Source organism: Conger conger, chromosome 1 (assembly GCF_963514075.1).
Source record: "Conger conger chromosome 1, fConCon1.1, whole genome shotgun sequence".
NCBI lineage: Eukaryota > Metazoa > Chordata > Actinopteri > Anguilliformes > Congridae > Conger > Conger conger.
This window is the reverse complement of record NC_083760.1, coordinates 78527756-78549179: the sequence shown is the minus strand read 5'-3', so window position 1 is coordinate 78549179 and position 21424 is coordinate 78527756. Positions and strand designations below refer to the sequence as shown.

The window sequence follows — 21424 nt, the reverse complement described above, 5'->3', positions numbered from 1 at the left end:
AACTGTGCTTCATAAAGGAAGTGAATGAAAACAAAATGGAAAAAGAGGAAGGACTAGTTTTAGCCAAGAACAAAGAATAAGGGACTGGGAGATACCCATGACAAACTTTCAGTAGGTACTGGACATGTGGGACATTGACATGGAAAGGAGGTGTTAACTACCTTCATGCCAACCAAAGGGGAATATAACCTAAGGTTTCGAGTGAGAGGGAGAGAGACTAAGGAAGATGGAGACAGGTGAAGAGGGTGGGGCTAAGTAACTAGTAAAGGTGTGACCAGAGCAAACAGCAAGCCACACTGACAGACTGACTTCAGAAATCTCACAAGACAGAAGCAGTGAGTAAGAGAAGTGGGAGAAAAGTGGAAGAAATTTGGCAGGCTTGCAGAATTATATGAGAAGAGAGAGGAATGTGATCAAAGGAAGACAAGGTTTGGATTAGCACACATTTTTTCAAGACCACAGACTGAGCTCAGACTGGGAGGTAAGCTGACCTGTTCTGTGTGTGTGTGTGTGTGTGTGTGTGTGTGTGTGTGTGAGTGTATATCTGTGTATACACTCACACACACACACATATATATATATATATATTTGCATATGGTTACTGTGCGATTTTACATTTTCAGTGTGTGGTGTGCATCCGGGACTAAGCTGTGGGACTGTGCTGTGTGTTTGCCTGAATGAAAAATGTTGACAGACTGGTTGAGGAACTCTAATGCTGACGTAAACAGACAAATAGGAGCACTGAAGAAAGACTTCATCCAATGTGAATACACTCAGGATCTGCCTAACTATACTAAAATGTAAATATGTTTTCTGGTAAAAAACAATGTCAATGACATACATTGGCAATGAAAACCTATACACTATTTGCACAGACATGCAGGTTTTGTGATAACATGAGACAGTGAAACTGGGTGTGTTGCTTAATGTGAAGAAAAGGCGTATCTTGTTTCAAGTCACTTACAATGGATGGAAGTCACAGGGTAATTGTGTGTGAATTCAGTTTGCTGAATGTCGGCATCCAACTGATATAAAGTAGAGATTTAATGTTTTATTTATTTGCTATGTTTTGAGAGGAAAGATAATTCTATCCTAGGCAGTGATATGTCTGTATCAGTGTCCACATCTTGTGAGCTGAGTGTTGATTACACCCGGTATTACTTTTCATTCCTGCGACTCAGTCTTGTTATCATTTATTGAGAAGTCACATTGTGGTTCCTGTAGTGAAAGGCCAAGTCTTTAAGAAGTCGGGTTGGGAACTAAGAACAACACTTACCACTAACAAAACTCATGAAATACTAGCATTTTTACGAGTGGTAAGTACAATCCATCTGGCCCTTTCAATGAAACACCCAAGCAATTAAGTAATCATGAATTTCATCAAAAGCTTTCACAAAATAAAAACCTATTTATGTTGCTGTGAAATATTACTTACTGGACCATAAGCTGTATCAAGCCTGATTCCTAATGACATGGAGCCTGATTCCTAAAACATGGAGCTTTTACATACGTGTCGGGCATGTATATTACCAGATTGTTCTTCAAAAGTATATATTATTTCTGGCTGGAGCTATTTCCTATAAATTTCCTGTAAAATATATAACAGTGTAATAATTTTGTTGTGGACTGTTGCTTCCTACACAGCTTTTATACGAGAATGTTGTTTGGCAAAGAATGCTGTTTACACATATACACACTTAAAATACAACAGCAAAGACATATTATTACCGTGTTACCATAGGCAAACTACCACTGCTTTGAGGATGGTAACACAGTAACAATGCGTAATGGAGATTAAGGCTAACGATGCATTTTCCTCTTCCAGGATGTCGTCTTTGTCAGAAGCAGATAGTCGGTGTAAACCTGGAGACACCATCTGCGGTAAGTGTTTCCCCACGGGTTTCCCTTGTTCCTTCCACAGAATAGCTTTTACTTTGTGCATCCACTGGCTAAAAACCTTCTCCTTTTAAATCACGCATTGAGCACCATTTGTCCTGGGAATTATTTTTTTTTTTTTCTGTGCTCCACAATTTTAATGGGTGGGTGGGCAGGGTACTATGCACCAAAATTCTACATGGTAAAACCAAAGTGTATAAAATGTATAAAAATACCATGTATTAAAAGTTGAGAACATGCACTTTGAGTTCAGAGCCAAATCATAAAAAAAAAATGTGTCTCAAAATATATTGACCTCACAGTTTTTATTTTATCCAAGTTTGACGAAAATGTATTTAGTGGACCAACAGAAGGACAGACAGCTCGATATCAAGCATCATACATTTGTTATTCACTTCTTTACACTTTCCCCTAACATTTACTATCAAAGAAAATAGGTTTTTGTTCTCACAAGATGGACAGAGTAATTTTTTCTAGCATTGTATAAAGCAGTCTCATGCTGTTTAATTCAGATTCATTCTGTACCAGTATCCAGATAACAGAATATACTGAAATTTGTATATTCTTTGTATGAAAAGGACTATAATTCCTACTCAGATTACCTGATATACATACATACATACATTATCCTCACCCGCTTATCTTGAACAGGGTCGCAGGGGGGCTGGTGCCTAACCCAGCATACATTGGGCGAAAGGCAGGAATACACCCTGGACAGGTCGCCAGTCCATCACAGGGCACACACACCATTCACTCAAACACTCACACCTATGGGCAATTTAGACTCTCCAATCAGTTTAACCTGCATGTCTTTGGACTGTGGGAGGAAACCGGAGTACCTGGAGTAAACCCACACAGACACGGGGAGAACATGCAAACTCCATACAGAGAGGCCCCGGCCGACCAGGATTCAAACCCAGGACCTCCACCTCCTGTGAGGTGGTAGTGCTACCCGCTGCACTATCCATGCTGCCCAGATCACCTGATATGTACTATGTCAATAGCCTCAAATTAAAGCTGACAGTCTGCACTTTAATGTAATTTGCATCGTTTTATTTGAAATTCAATGTGCTGGAGTTCAGAGCCAAAAAAATCATGCCATCCTTTTGCATTTCATTGTATATCCTGAGAAGTGCAGGCTTGTCATGGTTTATTCGATATGTACACATTTCCCCCATAGCTGAGTCAGTGTTTAAATCTCTGACTAGCAGTGCCAGTCTGTTCCGTTGCAGAGTCAGTGTTTAAAGCTCTGACTCGCTGTGCCAATCTGTTCCGTTGCAGAGTCAGTGTTTAAAGCTCTGACTAGCAGTGCCAGTCTGTTCCACTTCAGAGTCAGTGCTTAAAGCTCTGACTAGCAGTGCCAGTCTGTTCCATTTCAGAGTCAGTGCTTAAAGCTCTGACTAGCAGTGCCAGTCTGTTCTGTTGCTGGGTTAGAGTCAGTGTTTAGAGAGAGAGTCAGTGTTTAGAGCTCTGAATAGCTGTGCCAGTCTGTTCCATTGCAGGGTTAGAGAGTCAATGTTTAGAGAGAGAGTCAGTGTTTAGAGAGAGAATCAGTGTTTAGCTCTGAATAGCTGTTTTTCCACCTTTCGCTCTATGTCCTCAGAGATTCGGGTGTACGAGCAGGAAGTGATCGTGGTGCCCGTGCTCTTCCTCTTCTCCTTCCTGATAATGCTGATCTTCCTGCTCCTGCTGCGGTTCTGCCCGGAGAAAGTGGACCGCATGCGACCGGAGAACACTGTGAGGCGACCGCGGGGGTCCAGGTCCAGGAGCAGAAACCTGCAAGGAATCGATGGTAGGTGTGTGAGTGAGTGAGTGTGTGTGTGTGTGTGTGTGTGTGAGTGAGTGTGTGTGTGTGTGTGAGTGAGTGAGTGGGTGGGTGAGTGAGTGAGTGTGTGAGTGTGTGTGTGAGTGAGTGAGTGAGTGTGTGAGTGAGTGTGAGTGGGTGGGTGAGTGAGTGAGTGAGTGAGTGAGTGAGTGTGTGAGTGAGTGATTGTGTGAGTGAGTGAGTGAGAGTGAGTGAGTGATTGTGTGAGTGAGTGAGTGAGTGAGTGAATGAGTGTGAGTGAGTGAGTGTGTGAGTGAGTGAGTGAGTGTGAGTGAGTGATTGTGTGAGTGACTGTGTGAGTGAGTGAGTGAGTGTGAGTGAGTGATTGTGTGAGTGACTGTGTGAGTGAGTGAAGTGTGAGTGTGTGAGTGTGTGAGTGAGTGAGTGAGTGAGTGAGTGTGTGAGAGTGAGTGAGTGTGTGAGTGAGTGAGTGAGTGATTGTGTGAGTGAGTGAGTGAGTGTGTGAGTGAGTGAGTGAGTGTGAGTGAGTGATTGTGTGAGTGACTGTGTGAGTGAGTGAGTGTGTGAGTGAGTGTGTGTGTGTGTGTGTGTGTGTGTGTGTGTGTGTGTGTGTGTGAGTGAGCGATTGTGTGAGTGAGTGAGTGTGTGAGTGAGTGAGTGAGTGATTGTGTGAGTGAGTGAGTGTATGAGTGAGTGAGTGAGCGATTGTGTGAGTGAGTGTATGAGTGAGTGAGTGAGTAAATATGTGTGTGAGTGAGTTTTTCTCTCCATCTTTTGACGCTGTGGTTGGAGTTTGAACTTCATAATATTTTATTTATATTTCTTTATTGATGCTCTGGAGCATGTTGGTGCAGTATTTTTATGACTCTTCTCTCCTCTGTTTCCAGCCCCCCCTGGAATTAACCCCTTAGAGCACGAGATCATCGTTTTGGAGACCAACGCCCCCAGCTACTCCACGTTCACCCCCCCTCAGCAAGCCCAACCCTTGAGCCTGGTGGAGCCTGCTTACGCCAGCTTCAACAGCTCCCAGCCGGACTCTGCTCTGGCCCCAGAGCTGCCCACACAGAGGATGCCTGAGTCCTTCAACCTGGTCTCCCCCCTCCCACTGACGTTCTCCATGAGGGTGGGGGACTCCGTGTCCCTGTACAGAGCCAGGATGGGTCACAGGGACGTGGTTCTTAGAGTTCTCAAAGGTGAGACGCTGCTGCACCTGCATTAACCTTTTCTGCTTTCATCCACCGAGCACCACACTCAGAAATAAAGGTACAGTGGAAGTATATTTCTGTTAAAATTTCCTGAATGTACCCTGAATGGTACAATAATGTTATTTGGGTATTAATTAATTTGCATAGTTTTATTTGAAATTCAATGTGCTGGAGTACAGAGCCAAAAAAATCATGCCATCCTTTTGCATTTCATTGTATATCCTGAGAAGTGCAGGCTTGTCATGGTTTATTCGATATGTACACATTTCCCCCATAGCTGAATCAGTGTTTAAAGCTCACTTGCGGTGCCAATCTGTTCCGTTGCAGAGTCAGTGTTTAAAGCTCTGAATAGCTGTTCCAGTGTATTTTGTTGCAGGGTTAGAAAGTGTCTTTAGAGAGAGAGTCAGTGTTTAGAGCTCTGAATAGCTGTGCTAGTCTGTTCTGTTGCTGGGTTAGAGTCAGTGTTTAGAGAGAGAGTCAGTGTTTCGAGCTCTGAATAGCTGTGCCGGTCTGTTCCATTGCAGAGTCAGTGTTTAATGCTCTGAATTGCTGTGCCGGTGTGTTCCATTGCAGGGTTAGAGAGTCAGTGTTTAGAGAGAGAGTCAGTGTTTAGAGAGAGAGTCAGTGTTTAGAGAGAGAGTCAGCGTTTCGAGCTCTGAATAGCTGTGCCAGTCTGTTCCATTGCAGAGTTAGTGTTTAGAGCTCTGAATAGCTGTTCCAGTGTATTTTGTTGCAGGGTTAGAAAGTGTCTTTAGAGAGAGAGTCAGTGTTTAGAGCTCTGAATAGCTGTGCTAGTCTGTTCCATTGCAGGGTTAGAGAGTCAGTGTTTAGAGAGTCAGTGTTTCCAAGCAAAAAAGGTACAAATTAATGATTAAACCCACGGAAAGGAGCATAATTTTATGCATGTAAATATAGGCTACCATCCCAGCAACAAGCTTTTGTTCTTTGTTAGGCACGCACTGCCTTTTAGTTTTTATGCAGACCTAGTGGCTGGAAAGTGATCTATAAGAAGAACTGAAGGTGGGTAAGGCATTCTGGTAACTCCAGTTTACAGCAATTAAATGATAGGTAGTTGGAATGTAGCTTGATGATAATTATGTTTATAGCATAATTATGGGGTGGTACAGATGGTGTTGTGGGTAGCACTGCCGCCTCACAGCAAGGAGGTCCTGGGTTCGAATCCCCGTCAGCCGGGGCCTCTCTGTGTGGAGTTTGCATGTTCTCCCCGTGTTTGCGTGGGTTTCCTCTGGGTACTCCGGTTTCCTCCCACAGTCCAAAGACATGCAGGTTAGACTGATTGGAGAGTCTAAATTGCCCGTGAGTATGAGTGTGTGAGTGAATGGTGTGTGTGCCCTGTGATGGACTGGCAACCTGTCCAGGGTGTATTCCTGCCTTCCGCCCAATTTTTGCTGGATGGATAATTATGTGTATAGGATAATTACGTTCATAGACCCGACCAAGAGACATGCAAAAGAACGTGCCCTTTAATCAGTACCTGCACTGAACATTTCACTCTTCCGGATCTCGTCCGCTGTCTTGTTTGTTCGCGGGAAGCAAGCGGAAACTCACACATCCTCATTCCACAAAAGCGTGCACACACACACACCCCTGCTGACAGCCCTGCGGCCTGGGCTAAGGTTTCCTCCCCACCAGCTGCTCCGCCATCTTCACCCCCCCTCTCCTCCACAGACTCGGCGAGCGCCAGTGACAGAAAGTCCTTTTTGGGATTCGCCTCCTTCCTCACGCAGCTCGGCGCGCACCCCTTCCTCCCTGCGGTGCTGGGCGTGGTCTCGCTGCGCGCACCGCTGATCACCGTCGTGGAGGAGCTGGAGAACAGGGATCTGCTGGGCTTCCTCTGGAGGTGTAGGCAGGTATGGCTCAGAGGCTCAGAGAACTACATTTCCCAGGACACAATGCTCCGACCCTGAATTTGTGAAAGGACAGGATACAGAACCGAATGGGATCTGCCACACGTTATTACCCAATAAAGGATGAATAGCTGACGGTAAACGATGCTGTTTCCTGTTTTGACAGGATCATGTGGGCAGTGAAGCTCCCTGTGACCTAACCGAGAGGCGGATTTTCACCATGTCCAATCAGGTGGCCTCCGCTCTGGTGAGTATCCCTCTCCAAGGGTCCTTCCCAGAACTTGAAAAATGTGTCCTCCTTTCCTACACTTGTCTCCTCCACCTAGATTGGGGATTGGGGGGTGGAGACAAGTGGAGAAAAGGATGATACATTTTTTTAGAGAATTGGAATGTATTCCCTCTATTCTTCCCTCCCTCTCTTCTCCCTCTTTCACTCTCTCTCTCCGCCATGTCCCTGTCTTCCAGTGAAACAATTAAAAATATTGGCAACGGTTCTCCTGTTTACTCATCTCTCCTTTGCAAATCTAGGACTACCTTCACAAAAAGGACATTCTCCATGGTAACATTGGAGCGCGCAGCGTGCTGGTTAGCCGGGAGCTAACGGCCAAGCTGTGGGGGCTGGGGAATGCCCACGCAAGGCATAGCCAGGAGGCCCCTGTTGTAGAGGGGCCTTGGCTGAAGAAGTGGCAGGCCCCGGAGGTACTGGCCCGGAAGGAAGCCACTCCGGGCAGCGATGTGTAAGTAGCTCTTCGTGATGGCATTATTGCAATTTTCCAAAAGGGCTCTGGTGCTTGCAGTTTTTCGTTTTTACCGAAGGATTTACAAACGTTTCATTGTTTTGCAGCTGGTCGTTTGGCATCTTGCTGTACGAAATGGTGACGCTAGGTGAGTGTAACAGCTGGATCTCACATAGTTTTGCTTTTTTATTCAAATTCTTAGAAACATGTTGCAATGATTAGTCAATTATGGAAGTAATTTGAGAAGTTTTTCATTTTGATATTAATGTTCTTATGATTACTTCCACAAGGGGCTATATGCTTACTCTTTCTCCCCATGCTTTGTCCGCGAGAAGTAAATATTGTGTCAATGGGGAAGGAGAGCTGGAGGTTATTTGTAAAATCAGGTTTCACCAAGTGAGCAGTCAATTTGGAATTGCAGAATGGTGCTATCTAGTGGTTCAAATGAAATTACCCAAACAATTTTCATGAAGAGCACTGGCTTATTTGGGGAAATCAGTTTCAAATGTGCATGTGCAGGTAGCACACTCTCATTCCCAAACTCTTAATGAGATTTATTTTGTGCGCACTCTCAAAACGATTCCCCACCTTCTACTCATCTCTCTCTCAGGGGATGTCCCTTTCCCGGATATATCCGTCAACGAGCTGATGCAATATCACCAGAGAGGAAAGACTCTGAAGAGACCAGCCAACTGTTCCAACTCACTGTAATGATCCACAGACATTATTTAACCTATATTACCAAAATCTAACAAAGTACATAATTACATAATACAAGTAATTAAATGTCTGTAAACAGACATCATTTTACTCACCTAGTGATACACTGTAATAGGCATTTCGAATAACTCTGAATATTATTGTATACCATATTATCAATGTATACTAGCATAAATAAACCTTCAACCCCTCTTTCAGTTACTCCATCATCAAGAGTTGCTGCCAATGGAAAGAGCATGATCGTGCCACGTTGTCTGAAGTGGTCCGCAAGCTCCAATCAGGAGAGAAGAGTGCCAATGACAAATCCGTCATCCGAGTGCCTGAGCCAATCAACATCGAAAAGTATCTGCAGGAGGCGGGATATGCGGAAACCCACAACTACACCGTCTTCTGATGCGACTGAACATCGTGTGCAATAGGGGGCGCGTCCCAATACTCGAGATAGCCCTTCCTTCAATCGTCTCCTCCTATTCGGGAGTATGGGGGGAGGAGACGCGTTGAGGAAAGGTTATCTTAGATTATTGGGACGCGCCCAGGGTGATACAGAAGGCATTGGTGGTAGACTGGGATTTGTAGACTTGAACGTAATATCACTGCTGTAGTAGCTATTACTGCAGGTTACACCTTGTTTACAAACTTTGTTTATAATAAGAGTAATATATTTTGTCAGGAAAAATCAGTAACTCTAAATCAACCTTTCCCTTTATATAAAAAAAAGAATCTATATTAAGACACCTACAGTTCAGGTGGTATGTCAGTGCCTTGAAGCATTCTTGCAATGCTGGCGTGACCATACATGCAGTATTTCTGGTTTCTGGCTGTGGTGGAGACCTGCTGAGTCAGTGCACTGGTAGAGCGAGTGTAGTGGAATGCATCAGGATTGCTTTGTTTACCAACTGATTAGAAACATACTGTATCCATGCTGCGTTCACTGCCAAGGTAACACCGACTCCAGTACACTCTTAGCTTGAAGATTTAGTCAGTTGACATTATGTGTGGTTGTTTTAAAGCACTTTTGCCAAGTAAGATATATACTTCCTAATGAAGTCTGGGAGGGGTCTATATTCAGTGGGACTGCAAGAGACTATCACAAAAACGTCATAACAAAAGTCACTAGATGTGCTAACAGGCAATGTGCAATAACTGAGCCTTATGTTACCTTTACCTTAAAAACAAGTCACTCTACTATTTTCACTTCAAGTGCTTTTAAGACATGATTTTGTGTTTGTTCACTTTATGTATGAAAGGAGTAATTGCCAATTTCAAATAAAAAAAAGGCCAAAGCATGTTCACGGAAAACATTTATTTTTAATTGGTGGATTACCCTGATAGGAAACACAACACTATACAGTGTTGAAGTAATTTCCTTTTTAGCAGACAGTCGCTGGGATAGGTAACAGATCCTGTCCGGCAGTTTTGATGCTTGGTTTCTCACCCTCCCTTTAAGACAGGATCTGCATGAGTACTCTGACCACCGTGTGAAGTGTTGCAATGACGACTGTAGGTGGCTCCAAAGGCCGTCTCTGCCAGTCAGATACGCACAGGAGGCCATTTTGAGATCAAGCTACTGGGCTCTGTTAACACGCTCCACAATTAGTACCCATCAGCTGCTCCCCGATTCCACACAGGCTGCCGTTGACCCCGTGGTGTGAGAATCCTTCTCTTGGCCAGCAGCCCAGCTAGCACAATATGTTCTCGCAATGTAACTGGAACATTTTGTGAATGTTATCGTTTATAAGGTTGCCAGTACGGCATCGACATTGTGAGAACGTTTCACGCTTTCGGGGATCTAATGGGCTCTCCAGTCCCATTCAGCTCTGCTGCTGGGATACAGTCCCAGGGTCTCCACCCTGTCCAACTCACTTTCAGCAGGTTCAGTGCTGTGATATGTAGGTGGTTTGGTGTTCCCATTCCCCACTGTATTATTAGCAGAAATGAGTGATTACGATAAAATACTATAAATTATTGATTTACATAAATGAATTGTCTCTATTAATATGCTCGAAACATCAATAACGATTCCGGTTTAACCAAGCCGTATCAAATGATTCTTCGCACAGAACATCTTCAGCAATAGTTGTTTATTTTTCTAGCATAATAAGCAGGAGGCAGCTCTCCCTAGCCACACATGTAGATACACAAGCAGAGTAATACCTATTCTCAGAATAATCTTCATAAATCATAAAAGGCAAAGTATTGATTTTAATACAAAAGAAATCCTAGGAACCAGACCCCACTTTTGAAAAAAAACAAAAAACAATCCAGGGAATTCAAGCTTTCCCCCCCCTTGCAACATCTCACTGGTACGACCTCAGTCCACTAACAAGCATTACCCCAAAAACCAGCCACATGGAATGCCAAGCAATGCAGGTTCATCATCATAACTTTGGAATGGAGGAATCGAGGTATGGAGGAATGGAGGTATTGCTATTCCCAATACTACCACTATTAATTAATTACTTCATTAAAGCACCATTGTAACAGTAAAAAGGCAACTTTTCGTTTTGACTCTTGAAATATACTGTCATATACGCTAATAATAATAATAATAATAATGATAATGATAATGATGATGATGATGATTACCTTCTATAATTGTATACGCACAGAGCACAAGCATGGGAATATATTTTGTTGCAAACAACATCAGGCGTCCGCACGCGCACTACACACACTCACACACTGTCTCTCTCTCGCTCACAGTCACACAGTCACACAAATCTTACACTCACACAAGCACAAATCCCTCCCTTCAGTCCCTCTTCATTCCTTCAGACAAAAACTCTTCCGTTCCTCCCATTCCTATCTGTTTCTTTCCTCCCCTCTGCTTTCAGGAAACACAGAATTGAAAAAAGTGTTCCAGGGAAAGGCAGCCGAGTGGGAGCTGAGCGGGGCGCTCCTCAGTCCCTCAGGTTGCTGATGGAGGCGCAGATCTTGAGCGCTGGCCCCAGTTTGATGTTCATGGTGGACATGAGGTGCTCCTCCCGGAGGAGGAGCAGGGCCTGCCCGTCGATCTCCTGTGAGAGGAACTGACCGGCCAGGTCTTCACAACCTGGGAAAAACACACACCACAAAAACCGCGTCACAAATATTATCAGTTTTAATCTTATTCATCGTCTCTTGTAGTGTTTTGCAAAGTAGAATGTATTGTTCTAACTGCACATTTTGGACCAGAAATCGATGTCCCTTACATGGAACAGAAATGAATGGTTGGGTCTTAGGAAAACACATTTGAATTGGTACAATACAAGGACAGAATTGGTACAATACAAGGACAACAATACTACAGCTTCAATAGTGATAAACCTCAGACAGACAGACGGGGGCAAACGCAAAATTCAGTGAAAATATATGCGATTCTCCCCTCCCATCCGTAATAAATGCAGCAGCTCTATATGAGGAATAAAAATAGGTATACGGACACGGAAAGATAAATAGGAGTAACACTGACCTTGCAGCGAGGAGATAAACTGACACACTTCATCCACACTCCAGTGGGAGGGGCTGCCAGAAAGAAAGTGCCCGCCATCCAATGGGAGACCACCAGCAGTGGAGCCATCCAACTGGGGACCGCAGTGGGCCGGCCTGGGGCAGGACAAGGAGGAGCTGGGAGAAAGGGACAGGGAGTCTTCCTCCTCCTCTTCCTCACAGCTGGAGACATCCTCTGACCGACTGGACTCTGACCGACACTGGGAGGGAGAGAGGGAGGATGTTCAGGGTGTAGAAATGAATTTAATCGAAACAGGAAACAATACATCCACAAGGACAACAAACAGATCTGAAAAACGCCTTACAATTTAAATAATCGAGCGTACAGAATACAGGGGGTAATATTCAGTCAACCCCACCTTTACAGGCAAATGTCTCCCTGCTATTTTAGCGCAGGCGATCTCTGAGCTGCTCCTGCGAGGACCCCTGCGTCTCAGAATCCCCTCGGGCCCCCCAGGCCCCGCCACTATTCCGCGGGCGGCCCGTCCGCGACGGGTGCGGAACTGGTGGCTGCAGCTCACGTTGTACCTGGGGACAGAGAAAAGCGCGACACCCAGAGAGGATTCATTTTGTGTAACCAAAGAACGTGGCACGGAGATAATAAATTATGCAGAAATCACCGGACCTGGTCCCTATTGCAAGACCTGAGAGGGGAGGGTAGGTGGTAGGGAAAAACACTTTCTGGCAATTGGGAGTGTAAAGGTACTATGGGCAAGTGATAACTAAGGTCAAACAAAAAGAATTCCCCTCTTATGCACGGAGCAAATCGCTGCCATGTTGGGTGTCATTTATCTGAATAGCGTGTAAGGCAGGGCTGCCCAACCCTGCTCATGGAGATCTACAGTCCTGTAGGTTTTCACTCCAACCCAACCGACGCCAACAGCTAGAGATCGCTTTCAGCTGCTAATGAGAAAGGCGTGCCGAATTAGCGCTGAAATGAAAACCAACAGGACAGTAGATTTCCGGGAAAAGGGTTGGGCAGCCCCAGGGTGGGGCAGACACATAAAAACAGAGAAGGCATCAAAGCTATATCCTCCCCTTACATGACAAACACTATAGTGGGAAAAAAAAACATCATTTCTTTTATTTTTATTGATTGTCTCTTGTAGTTTTGGGCATAATAGAATGCATTTATGTTGAGAATAGGACCAGAGATCAATGCCCCCTATTAGGTAACAATTTATTTTATTTTTTTTATGAACAGGTCTTGTAGACAGGAGGAAATAAACTGTTTTTTAAGGGGAAGTTCACTTTCACTTTCACCCCAGAGTACTATCTAACCAACCCGATCGTCTGGCTGAGTTGTGAATCATTTTCGAGGTTTAACGACTTTTTGGATACAGTTCACTGTCACACAATGGTCCATGAACGGAGCGAAAAAAAGAAAATGCGCATTTCATCGAGAGCTAGTAAAGTGTCCGCACAAGCACACGCATGTTTCTGCTGAAGATGCACAGTTTGGCAAGTTACTGATCAAAACGATGCTGCCCTTCGCCCCAGCACTGCACCAGAAGACTGTTCACGCGGACTGCCGCTTTGACGGACAGGGGAAACGCACTGTACCTCTTGGCACAGGTCATGGAGCAGAAGCGTTTGGAGCCTCTGAACTGGTTGGCCGGAGCAAAGCCTTCGCAGTACTCGCACTTCATCACTGGGGGAGAGACGAGGAAGAGGGAGATGAGTTGCAAGCAAGAGTGCCACAGAGAGCGCACATATGGAGTGCCAGGGTAGGGCTCAAACCCGTTTCAGACGCAGGGAATGACAATTAAATTCAATGTCCACAATCTTCAATTAGGACGTCCGAAAAGAATAAGAGCATTTCAGTTCATCACTCACCTGTGGGAGCCTCGGACTCTGCCGGGGCCGTGGGCGGGACCGCTACGGGAAAAGCCCCCTCAGCTCGTTCCTTCACTGGTCCTGTCACCTGTCAATCAGCATTTTCCCCAAATGGTGAAATGTGTTTTCAATCACCATTTGTGAAGCACCTTATTGACATGTATGTCTCTTTACAGAACTACAACAACCCATGAGCATCTGCAAGGACAAGGCCACGGTCTATTCTGAGGAACTCACAGGGAAGGGTTCGGCTCCTTCCTGGATGACGAAGCCTTCGATCAGGTGTGTGAGGACCTGGGGCTTGACCACAGCCTGTGGAGGGGGCGCCCTCTCCCCCTGGCCCCCGCGGGACATTGAGAGCGCTGGAGGAGAGGGGGAGGCAGTGCCAGACGCTGGGGGGGGAAGAGAATGAAGAGTAAGACAGAGCTACAGAGGGGAATCGCAGCTCAATTCAGCTTGATTCAGCCAAGTTCACAGCTACACAAATAAACATGACACATCTGTATGCTTTTCACAATACACTTTCTGAATAGTAAAAAGCATGAAGTTGCATATTACGAGTACAAATTCTGCAATTTGTTAGATTAGAAACATGCCTGCATCGATGGCGGAGAGGGGAGGGGAGATTTCTCTCAGCGGGGGGGCACAGAGAGGAGCAGAGCCAGCTGCCATCTCATTGGCTACATCAGACTCTGACTTCCTCTTCAAGCTTCCACTGACGGGCTTTCCCTTTGGACACATAACGGGAAGAATTGGACTGGCGGACAACGCAGCGAATTGAATAAGGAACAGTCATCTATTGCCAAATCTTTAACTTTCAGCGTTGCATTCTGGGTACTGCAGTACACAAAATCTGTAAACTCACCTGCAACTGCACAGGCTGCACATACACAGAATCCCCAGTGGGAGGCACTGTTGTTGGTGCAGTATTCTGCCCATCCGCAGGGAGGGGGAGAGACAGGCAGGGAGAGGAAGAAATTGAAGCGGATGAGGAGGAGGAAGTGGTTGAAGAGGAACGATTCGGGTTGAGAACTGGACTCTGATTAGTAGGGAGGTGAATCTGAGAGATCTGAGTCAATGGGAGAGCAGTTTGGGGGGACTTTAGGCCCGCCCCTCCAGCCACACCCACTCCCGTTGCCATTGAAGTTACCATAGTAACAACATTGGAATTCGCGGAATTATTCAAGGCCCCACTGTCCTGGGCACAGCAGCTCCGGGCCCGGGCCAAGGCCAAAGCCTGGGAGTTTCCTAAAGAATCCTGCCTGGCGCCCACCAGCTGAACAGGGACGTGCGGTGGGGGGTGTGAAGCGCTGGACTGGGTGTTGCTGGGAGGAGCAGGGAGGATGGGAGGCGGGTGCCGGGGAGGGAGCTGGAGGGGCAAACGCAGGCCCTGCACAGTTTTGGGCTGAATGGGAACAGGGCTAGAAGTGTGGGCCATCTTCTCCTGGCTGATGTTAGCGTTGGCCTGCTGCAGCGGCTGGACCACCAGAGTCTGAGTGTTTATGTTGGGCTTGGCGGCACCGGAGGAGCCGGGGTAGACCTGGGAGGGGCTGGGCGCCGTGGACGTGGGGACCAGGATGTGCGTCGCGGTGGCGGCCGAGGTCACCGTGGTGACGGCACGGGCTTGGCAGAAGGCGGAAGGAGAGAGGAGGAGCTGGGAAATCGGGAGGGAGGATGACTGGGAGGAGGAGGGAGAGAGAGGAGGGGCTGAGGGGGGAGCCATGTTGGACTGAGCCCCGGTTTTGATGCCGATACTGGGGAGGGTGGGTGTGGAGGGCTGGGTGTACGTGCCCACTTTGTTCTGCACTTGGGGCTGGGGCTGAATCTGCTGCTGGCTGCTGGTTTGCTGGGTAGTCTGGGGAAACTGGGCCTGTTGCTGCTGCTGCTGGGGTTGCTGAACAATGGAGAAGGTAACTGAAACAAGGGAAAGAGAAAAATCCCCATACATTAATAATACATTCATCGTTTGTAACAACAGCCTCCTCTTCCACGCAGCCTCCTGTACCTGTCTCCTTCCGGTCGGGACATTCAGCCTTCACGCCCGCAAGTCTGGGGCTGGAAACACAACGCAAAGCCAGGTTCTGCACCTGAGAGAGAGAGAGAGAGAGAGAGAGTATGGGACTACAACACCTTCATCATCTCTTACGCTCTCTGCTTCCACCCGTTTGAATGCAGTAATGATCATACAAAAAGTGGGCAACCTGACTTCTCTCCTTTAAATAAAGTCAGATCTGCAGTGTGGAAGATATTGTATATGGGAGTAAACAGCAATGGCCAACAGCACACCACAACACCTGTGACAGCAAACACGTATTTAATACACTTAAACTCAAACAATACTCTCTCAAACCCATTCATAACAAATCCCAACTAAACTTCAGGCACTGAAACAGGATGTACCTGATCACTGTCTGATTGGCTGCTGGACGAGGGGGGAGTGACTTCCTGCTGCTGTGTCTGCTGCTGCTGCTGCTGCTGCGGCTGCTGTTGCTGTTGCTGGGGCTGGTGTTGAGCGACAGTTGCCACAGCAGCGGTTGCCGTGCCGCCAGGCATGAAGATGAGCTGAGAAGAGAGTGGTGCCCTGCGATTGACCTGAGAGGAGGAGAAGGGTCATCCTTAAACATACAGCACACACCCAACCTGCTGGGGTCCATCCCAGCTCAGCCCAATCAGGTCTCCCAATCTGACATCACTCCAGATTCGCCCTTTACAGAAGAGCCTCAGGTGTACCCAATCACAGCCAAACATAATGCAGCCACATAGCAATCAGTATACACAGCTAAATCTAAATAAAAGTTTCTTAACAGTTATAGGATTTGGCTGAAGGATTTTGTATTGTATTGTATTCAAGATCTCTTTTCTGATGTTATTAACAAGGACAAAAAGTTTGGTTCTGAAACAATAAGTGTCCATTTAAAGATGATTCAAGCTTTAGAAGTAGTAAATCAAAGCAAATATCTTTGAGAGTATCAAAGAGTTTTGATTTCATGTGGAGCAATTATGTTATGACTTGCCACTTTTTTAAATCGTGGATCTCTCATTTTGAAACCAAGCTCTTCAATAAATATTGTTTAACCAGCCAGTGGTGATAGAATACCGGCTCATCGTACAAATATGTTAACATGCGTGCTTGTCATTTACTGACTGTACCACAGGGACTGTACGGGCATCAGGGCTCAGAGTATAAACCACTGAGCAGGCATGTCAAAATCTCAGAGCAATGCAAGAGTAATATAGTCAGAGCCCACTTAGTGGGCTGTCTGTCAAAAGTGAACTTGGAAATATTCATTAGTGGGGGCACAGCCCAGCGCGCCTATTCAGAAATGTTTTACTTTACATCAAAGGGAATTAACAAAAGTGTGTTTACAGCACATATTCTTTTGGTGAATTAATGGATACTTTAAAAGAAAAATAAAGTGATTTCAGAAGGTCCTTAAATATCGCAAATATCCAAAAACTGTTGGAATCACAGTAACAACACAGCCATCAAAATAGTTTTGAATAACTCTCAAACATCACAATGATACAACATGCATCATCTTGTGAGAAGCAAGGGGACACAGTGACCCTGTGAGACTCACTCTCAAGTACATCTGCCCCTGCCCTGCCGTGTTCCCACCCAGCAGCACGGATTGGCTGAGTGTCGATGATGCAGAGGAGGCGGGACCAAGGGGACGCGTATTCGTCATGGCTCCTCCCGCAGAAGAACTCAAATTCACCTGTGAGGGAATTTTTAATATATATATTTTATATAATCAAATATATATTTTTAGAAGTTTGGTTTAAAAATATATATATGGCCAAACTCATGATTCCGTCAAAAACATTTTTGTAAGCATCAATACCACCTACTCAAAAGACCTGACCATGCCCAATGTGTAACTGCATTGAGTCTGAGTTAAGGTTTCCCACGATGGCTACAACCCTGGGTTTTTCCTGTTCTAATCGGCTGTGAGACAGAACTCTTAACAAGATATCCTGTTCTAATAGGCTGTGAGACAGAACTCTTAACAAGATATCCTGTTCTAATAGGCTGTGAGATGGTACTCTTAACAAGATATCCTGTTCTAATAGGCTGTGAGTTATCAGTGACCTACAGTGCAATGGGCAGTGCTGGAGGCCTGGGAGACACTGGGAGAACTGGACTGGCGGCTGGCAGCAAGGGTGGCCTGGGTGAGGGGGAGAGGGAGAAAGAGAGATTCAGAATCATCCACAGTACATACCGACTGGTCCCACCAAACCCACATTCACGCTGCTAACACGGTGGCGCTAAAGCCACGCAGCAGCCGCTCTGAACAGGTGTGCCACTCTAAGCACTGCACCATGGTACCTGTTGCACGGCAGCCAGGTTTTTGAGCTGGGCGTTGCTTATCTGCTGTTGGAGCATCAGCTGGTGGAAATACTGAGCTGCGTTGGGCTGTCTCTGCAGGGCCTGAAGAGCCTGACACACAGAAACACATTTTTAATACAATTTTACAAACAATAATACAAACATCTTACATCAGCAGCCTGATCATCTGCAATAGCCTACACACAAGTAAGACCGTGAACATAAATTCTGACTTACACTTAAGTAACTTTAGCCACAGCACTGAAGAGCAGCTAACAGTTTATTTGGCCAGCATTTCCACACTCAAAAAAGTGTAGCTACAATTACACTTTATAAATCTTTAGATGACCAATGTGAGAATTCCCAAATAGATATTCCGCTGTCATTCATTCTTTACCACTGACACACCAAATTCTCTTAAAACTTCTTGAAGTAGATATAGCGGATTAAAAAAACCCTGTGACAATCAATATCATCCATCCATCCATTATCTGAACCTGCTTATCCTGATCAGGGTCGCAGGGGGGCTGGAGCCTATCCCAGCATACATTGGGCGAAAGGCAGGAATACACCCTGGACAGGTCGCCAGTCCATCGCAAGGCACACACACCATTCACTCACACACTCATACCTACAGGCAATTTAGACTCTCCAATCAGCCTAACGTGCATGTCTTTGGACTGTGGGAGGAAACCGGAGTACCCGGAGGAAACCCACGCAGACACGGGGAGAACATGCAAACTCCACACAGAGAGGCCCCGGCCGACGGGGATTCGAACCCAGGACCTCCTTGCTGTGAGGCGGCAGTGCTACCCACTGCACCATCCGTGCCGCCACAATCAATATCAGATGAGGCATATTAAAAATGTTGGACAAGTCCTCAACATTTTAAACCAAACCCATAATTATCAAGAGCCTGTTAATTCTGACAAAGGGTATACTCTCACCTGCACTGCCTGTCTCTCATAAAGAGACATTTGGGATATTTGATTTGGACGAGAATTCCCCCCAGAAGGCGTGTTCCCATTGGCAGCGCCTGAGTTCTGGTCCCCTTCTGTATCCATGGTGACTGAAGACGGGATATGTCAAAAGCGGGGTTATAAGCTTAATGAAAGTCCATATCGTGGGTTGCGTATGGATGTGTAACTTAGCCCATATAGACAAAGAGTAAATAACTAGCTAAATCGTTCGTTACACAAACAATACATCTGCCGTTCTCTTATATGTTCGTGTCAATCACAGAAGCAGAGACAATACAACACTTTTGGGTGCTGTGAACTCGTTAGCAAGACAACTGTAAAATTCATCAATCTTAGTAACATACAGTAACGTTAGCATATCTGCAGTTAAAAATATAGCTAACACATTTTTAATTATGAAGTTATATACAGTAACTTAAAAGAGCTGGGCAGTGCATTTTCACATGCTCCTTTCTAACGCTAGCTAGCCAATTTCTTAAACTAAGTTACCCATGTTCTTCTTATAACGTTATGCCTTGAGTGAATGATGGCACTTGGCATGGAATCCATATCAACTAGCTAACGTTAGCCATTGGTCAGTGTTGGATGATTATGTAGCTAAGCAACATATATTCGCGAAATATATTATAGTAATGTATACATTTTTTGGCTGTCAAAACAATCTCATCCCCACTTGCCGAATCCCTTACGATGGCTTTGCAATAATAGCTAGCTAGCGAACACATTTGCTAGCTGATCTCCAACAGCGCTAGATAAAACGTTAAACCGGTAACTAGCTACTAAGATGAGTATCCCTAGTAGCTAGCAATGTGAAGTTATTTTGCGAAAACTCGTGGGATTCATTCAACAAATATAAATAGTTAAACTAGCTGACTATTTCTAAACAATAACTAGCTAAATAGCTAGCAACAGCTACTGTTAGCTATTTCTTCGCCGTGGCGCTTTCATGGCTGGTCCTGAAACGTTATAATTCGGCGCTCACCGCGACCTCCTTTTCCTTCTCCTTCGTTAGCTATGTTCCCCACGATCACTCCTTCTCTTCACTTTTTGTAAATTATTTTTGCGAGTATATTTTCAGGTTTAACATGTACTCAATGCATTAGACAAACTAGCCAGTTGAGTAACAGCTAGGTGTAAACATTAGGTCACTATTATTGGAGCGATTGTGCTTCAGAGAGAACCCCCCTCCTTCTCTGGTTGTTTAACGTACCCTTTCCGGCGCTAATGAATGACGTTTCTCTTTCGCCAAACAGACAAAGTTGAAACTTTTTCAAAGTGGAACAAAAAGGCTGTATTTATTTAATTGACCTGAAAAGCCTCAGACTTTGCGAGAAATGTCAAAAACATTCAGTGCATCCAGTTGGCATCAGATTTCATGTTAATTTATTATTTCAATCAAATAGGTTATTCATGAAAATAATAGTGAAAGTTTAAGCGTCAAACGCTAACCACCATAAACATAATCCAGCAGGTTGTCAAGCCAATGTTTCATGTCTTATTGATTAACATATTTTTTCAAGATATTCCAATGCACTGTCGAAAATAAAAAGGAGCAGTTATTTTAATATGAAACTAATTATGCATGGCACAAATTTTAATTCGTTTTTACAGACAAATTAATTATTGGAATTTTGAATTTTGAATCGACAAACATGATTGCCACACCTTTTATCTTAACATATATTGTACAAACATAACAAAACGCTTTGGACAGAGTGACAACGGATATGAGGCTTGGGTTACCCATCAGTTTGAGTTGTTTCTGATATTTTACCACCTGCATAAACCATTACTTAGATGTTATTTGTGAAGGAACATAGTGTGTCAATTAAACCTCCAATTTAAACCTCTAGACCGCAGACCTGCATTACAACCAGATCCAAATGTGTAAAATAAGGATTAGCAGTTGCCGTTGTAATGCAGTTCTGTGTTCTAGAGGTTAAAAGCTGAGGTTTAAACACCAGCTTCACACACTGCACTTGACCCAGTAGTATTAACTTTCGCAATTGCTTTGTGTTGTGCAATATGCTGCCACACTGCACTCTCCTCAAGTATTTTCAGTGTCCTTCTTTTTAAATATGAGGTAATATGAGGGAAAAAAACCTAAAGCTAAACCACCTGAGGGAGAGAGTGAGAGATAGAAATTCAGAAAGAAAGAAAAAAAAAGAGGAAAAAAACACAACCAGTATGTTAGAACTTGTTTTAGGAATTTCGACAGAGACATTGAAAGAGACCCATGTGTTAGCAATACGGGGAAGTAGCTGACATTTTTACAGAATAACAGTAGTGTTATTCAAGATTCAACATTTTAAGATGACACAAATAGGGATATACTGGCCTGGCAGTTTGTCGCAACCTGCCACAACAATGAGTGACGCACATCCACACAAAGTACCAAGCAGATAAAAACACAACAATATACTTATATTTATTGCTTTATGCATCTTCATTTAATGTATATCTTATTTATAACTCAGTATTTCTTACCACTGTGCATTATTAAATATTAATTTATTCTTATAATTCATGACGTTGAATTGTGTTTTTCCAATGAATATACAGCGCAGTCTTCATTTG

At 44.8% G+C, this 21424-nt stretch overlaps 2 protein-coding genes across 3 annotated transcripts; one reads left to right on the top strand and one right to left on the bottom strand.

Annotated features, from left to right (window-relative positions):
* Window positions 1-116: 116 nt before the first annotated feature.
* Window positions 117-9498, top strand: styk1b (serine/threonine/tyrosine kinase 1b). Its single transcript, XM_061250592.1, has 10 exons — window positions 117-481; window positions 1826-1881; window positions 3500-3688; window positions 4570-4875; window positions 6577-6758; window positions 6922-7002; window positions 7284-7492; window positions 7600-7640; window positions 8103-8199; window positions 8411-9498. The coding sequence occupies exons 2-10, from the start codon at window positions 1827-1829 to the stop codon at window positions 8604-8606; spliced, it is 1356 nt and encodes a 451-aa protein (XP_061106576.1). The 5' UTR covers window positions 117-481; window position 1826; the 3' UTR covers window positions 8607-9498.
* A 780-nt stretch (window positions 9499-10278) lies between these two features.
* phc1 (polyhomeotic homolog 1) lies at window positions 10279-20068 on the bottom strand. 2 transcript variants are annotated; one of them, XM_061240639.1, is made up of 15 exons: window positions 19830-20068; window positions 18815-18936; window positions 17868-17978; window positions 17635-17706; window positions 17119-17256; window positions 15938-16129; window positions 15543-15624; window positions 14403-15451; window positions 14134-14266; window positions 13775-13929; window positions 13538-13625; window positions 13265-13352; window positions 12061-12229; window positions 11664-11901; window positions 10279-11264 (listed from the first exon to the last, which is right to left on the bottom strand). In XM_061240639.1, exons 2-15 carry the CDS (start codon window positions 18929-18931, stop codon window positions 11113-11115), a joined length of 2784 nt encoding a protein of 927 aa, XP_061096623.1. In that variant the 5' UTR covers window positions 18932-18936; window positions 19830-20068; the 3' UTR covers window positions 10279-11112. The 2 variants fall into 2 exon arrangements, with proteins under 2 accessions (XP_061096623.1, XP_061096614.1); XM_061240630.1 differs by lacking the exon at window positions 19830-20068 and adding an exon at window positions 19337-19812.
* Window positions 20069-21424: the final 1356 nt, after the last annotated feature.

What these genes read in the sequence shown, in the direction of transcription:
- styk1b (XM_061250592.1), top strand. Translation starts at nt 1,827, where the DNA reads ATGTCGTCTTTGTCAGAAGCAGATAGTCGGTGTAAACCTGGAGACACC. An exon ending in GGTTCTTAGAGTTCTCAAAG is followed by an intron (nt 4,876 to 6,576) that starts GTGAGACGCTGC and finishes TCTCCTCCACAG; the next exon opens with ACTCGGCGAGCGCCAGTGAC. An exon ending in ATCAGGTGGCCTCCGCTCTG is followed by an intron (nt 7,003 to 7,283) that starts GTGAGTATCCCT and finishes TTGCAAATCTAG; the next exon opens with GACTACCTTCACAAAAAGGA.
- phc1 (XM_061240630.1), bottom strand. An exon ending in ACCTGGCTGCCGTGCAACAG is followed by an intron (nt 17,707 to 17,867) that starts GTACCATGGTGC and finishes CCCCTCACCCAG; the next exon opens with GCCACCCTTGCTGCCAGCCG. An exon ending in AAGGAGCCGAACCCTTCCCT is followed by an intron (nt 13,626 to 13,774) that starts GTGAGTTCCTCA and finishes GCTGATTGACAG; the next exon opens with GTGACAGGACCAGTGAAGGA.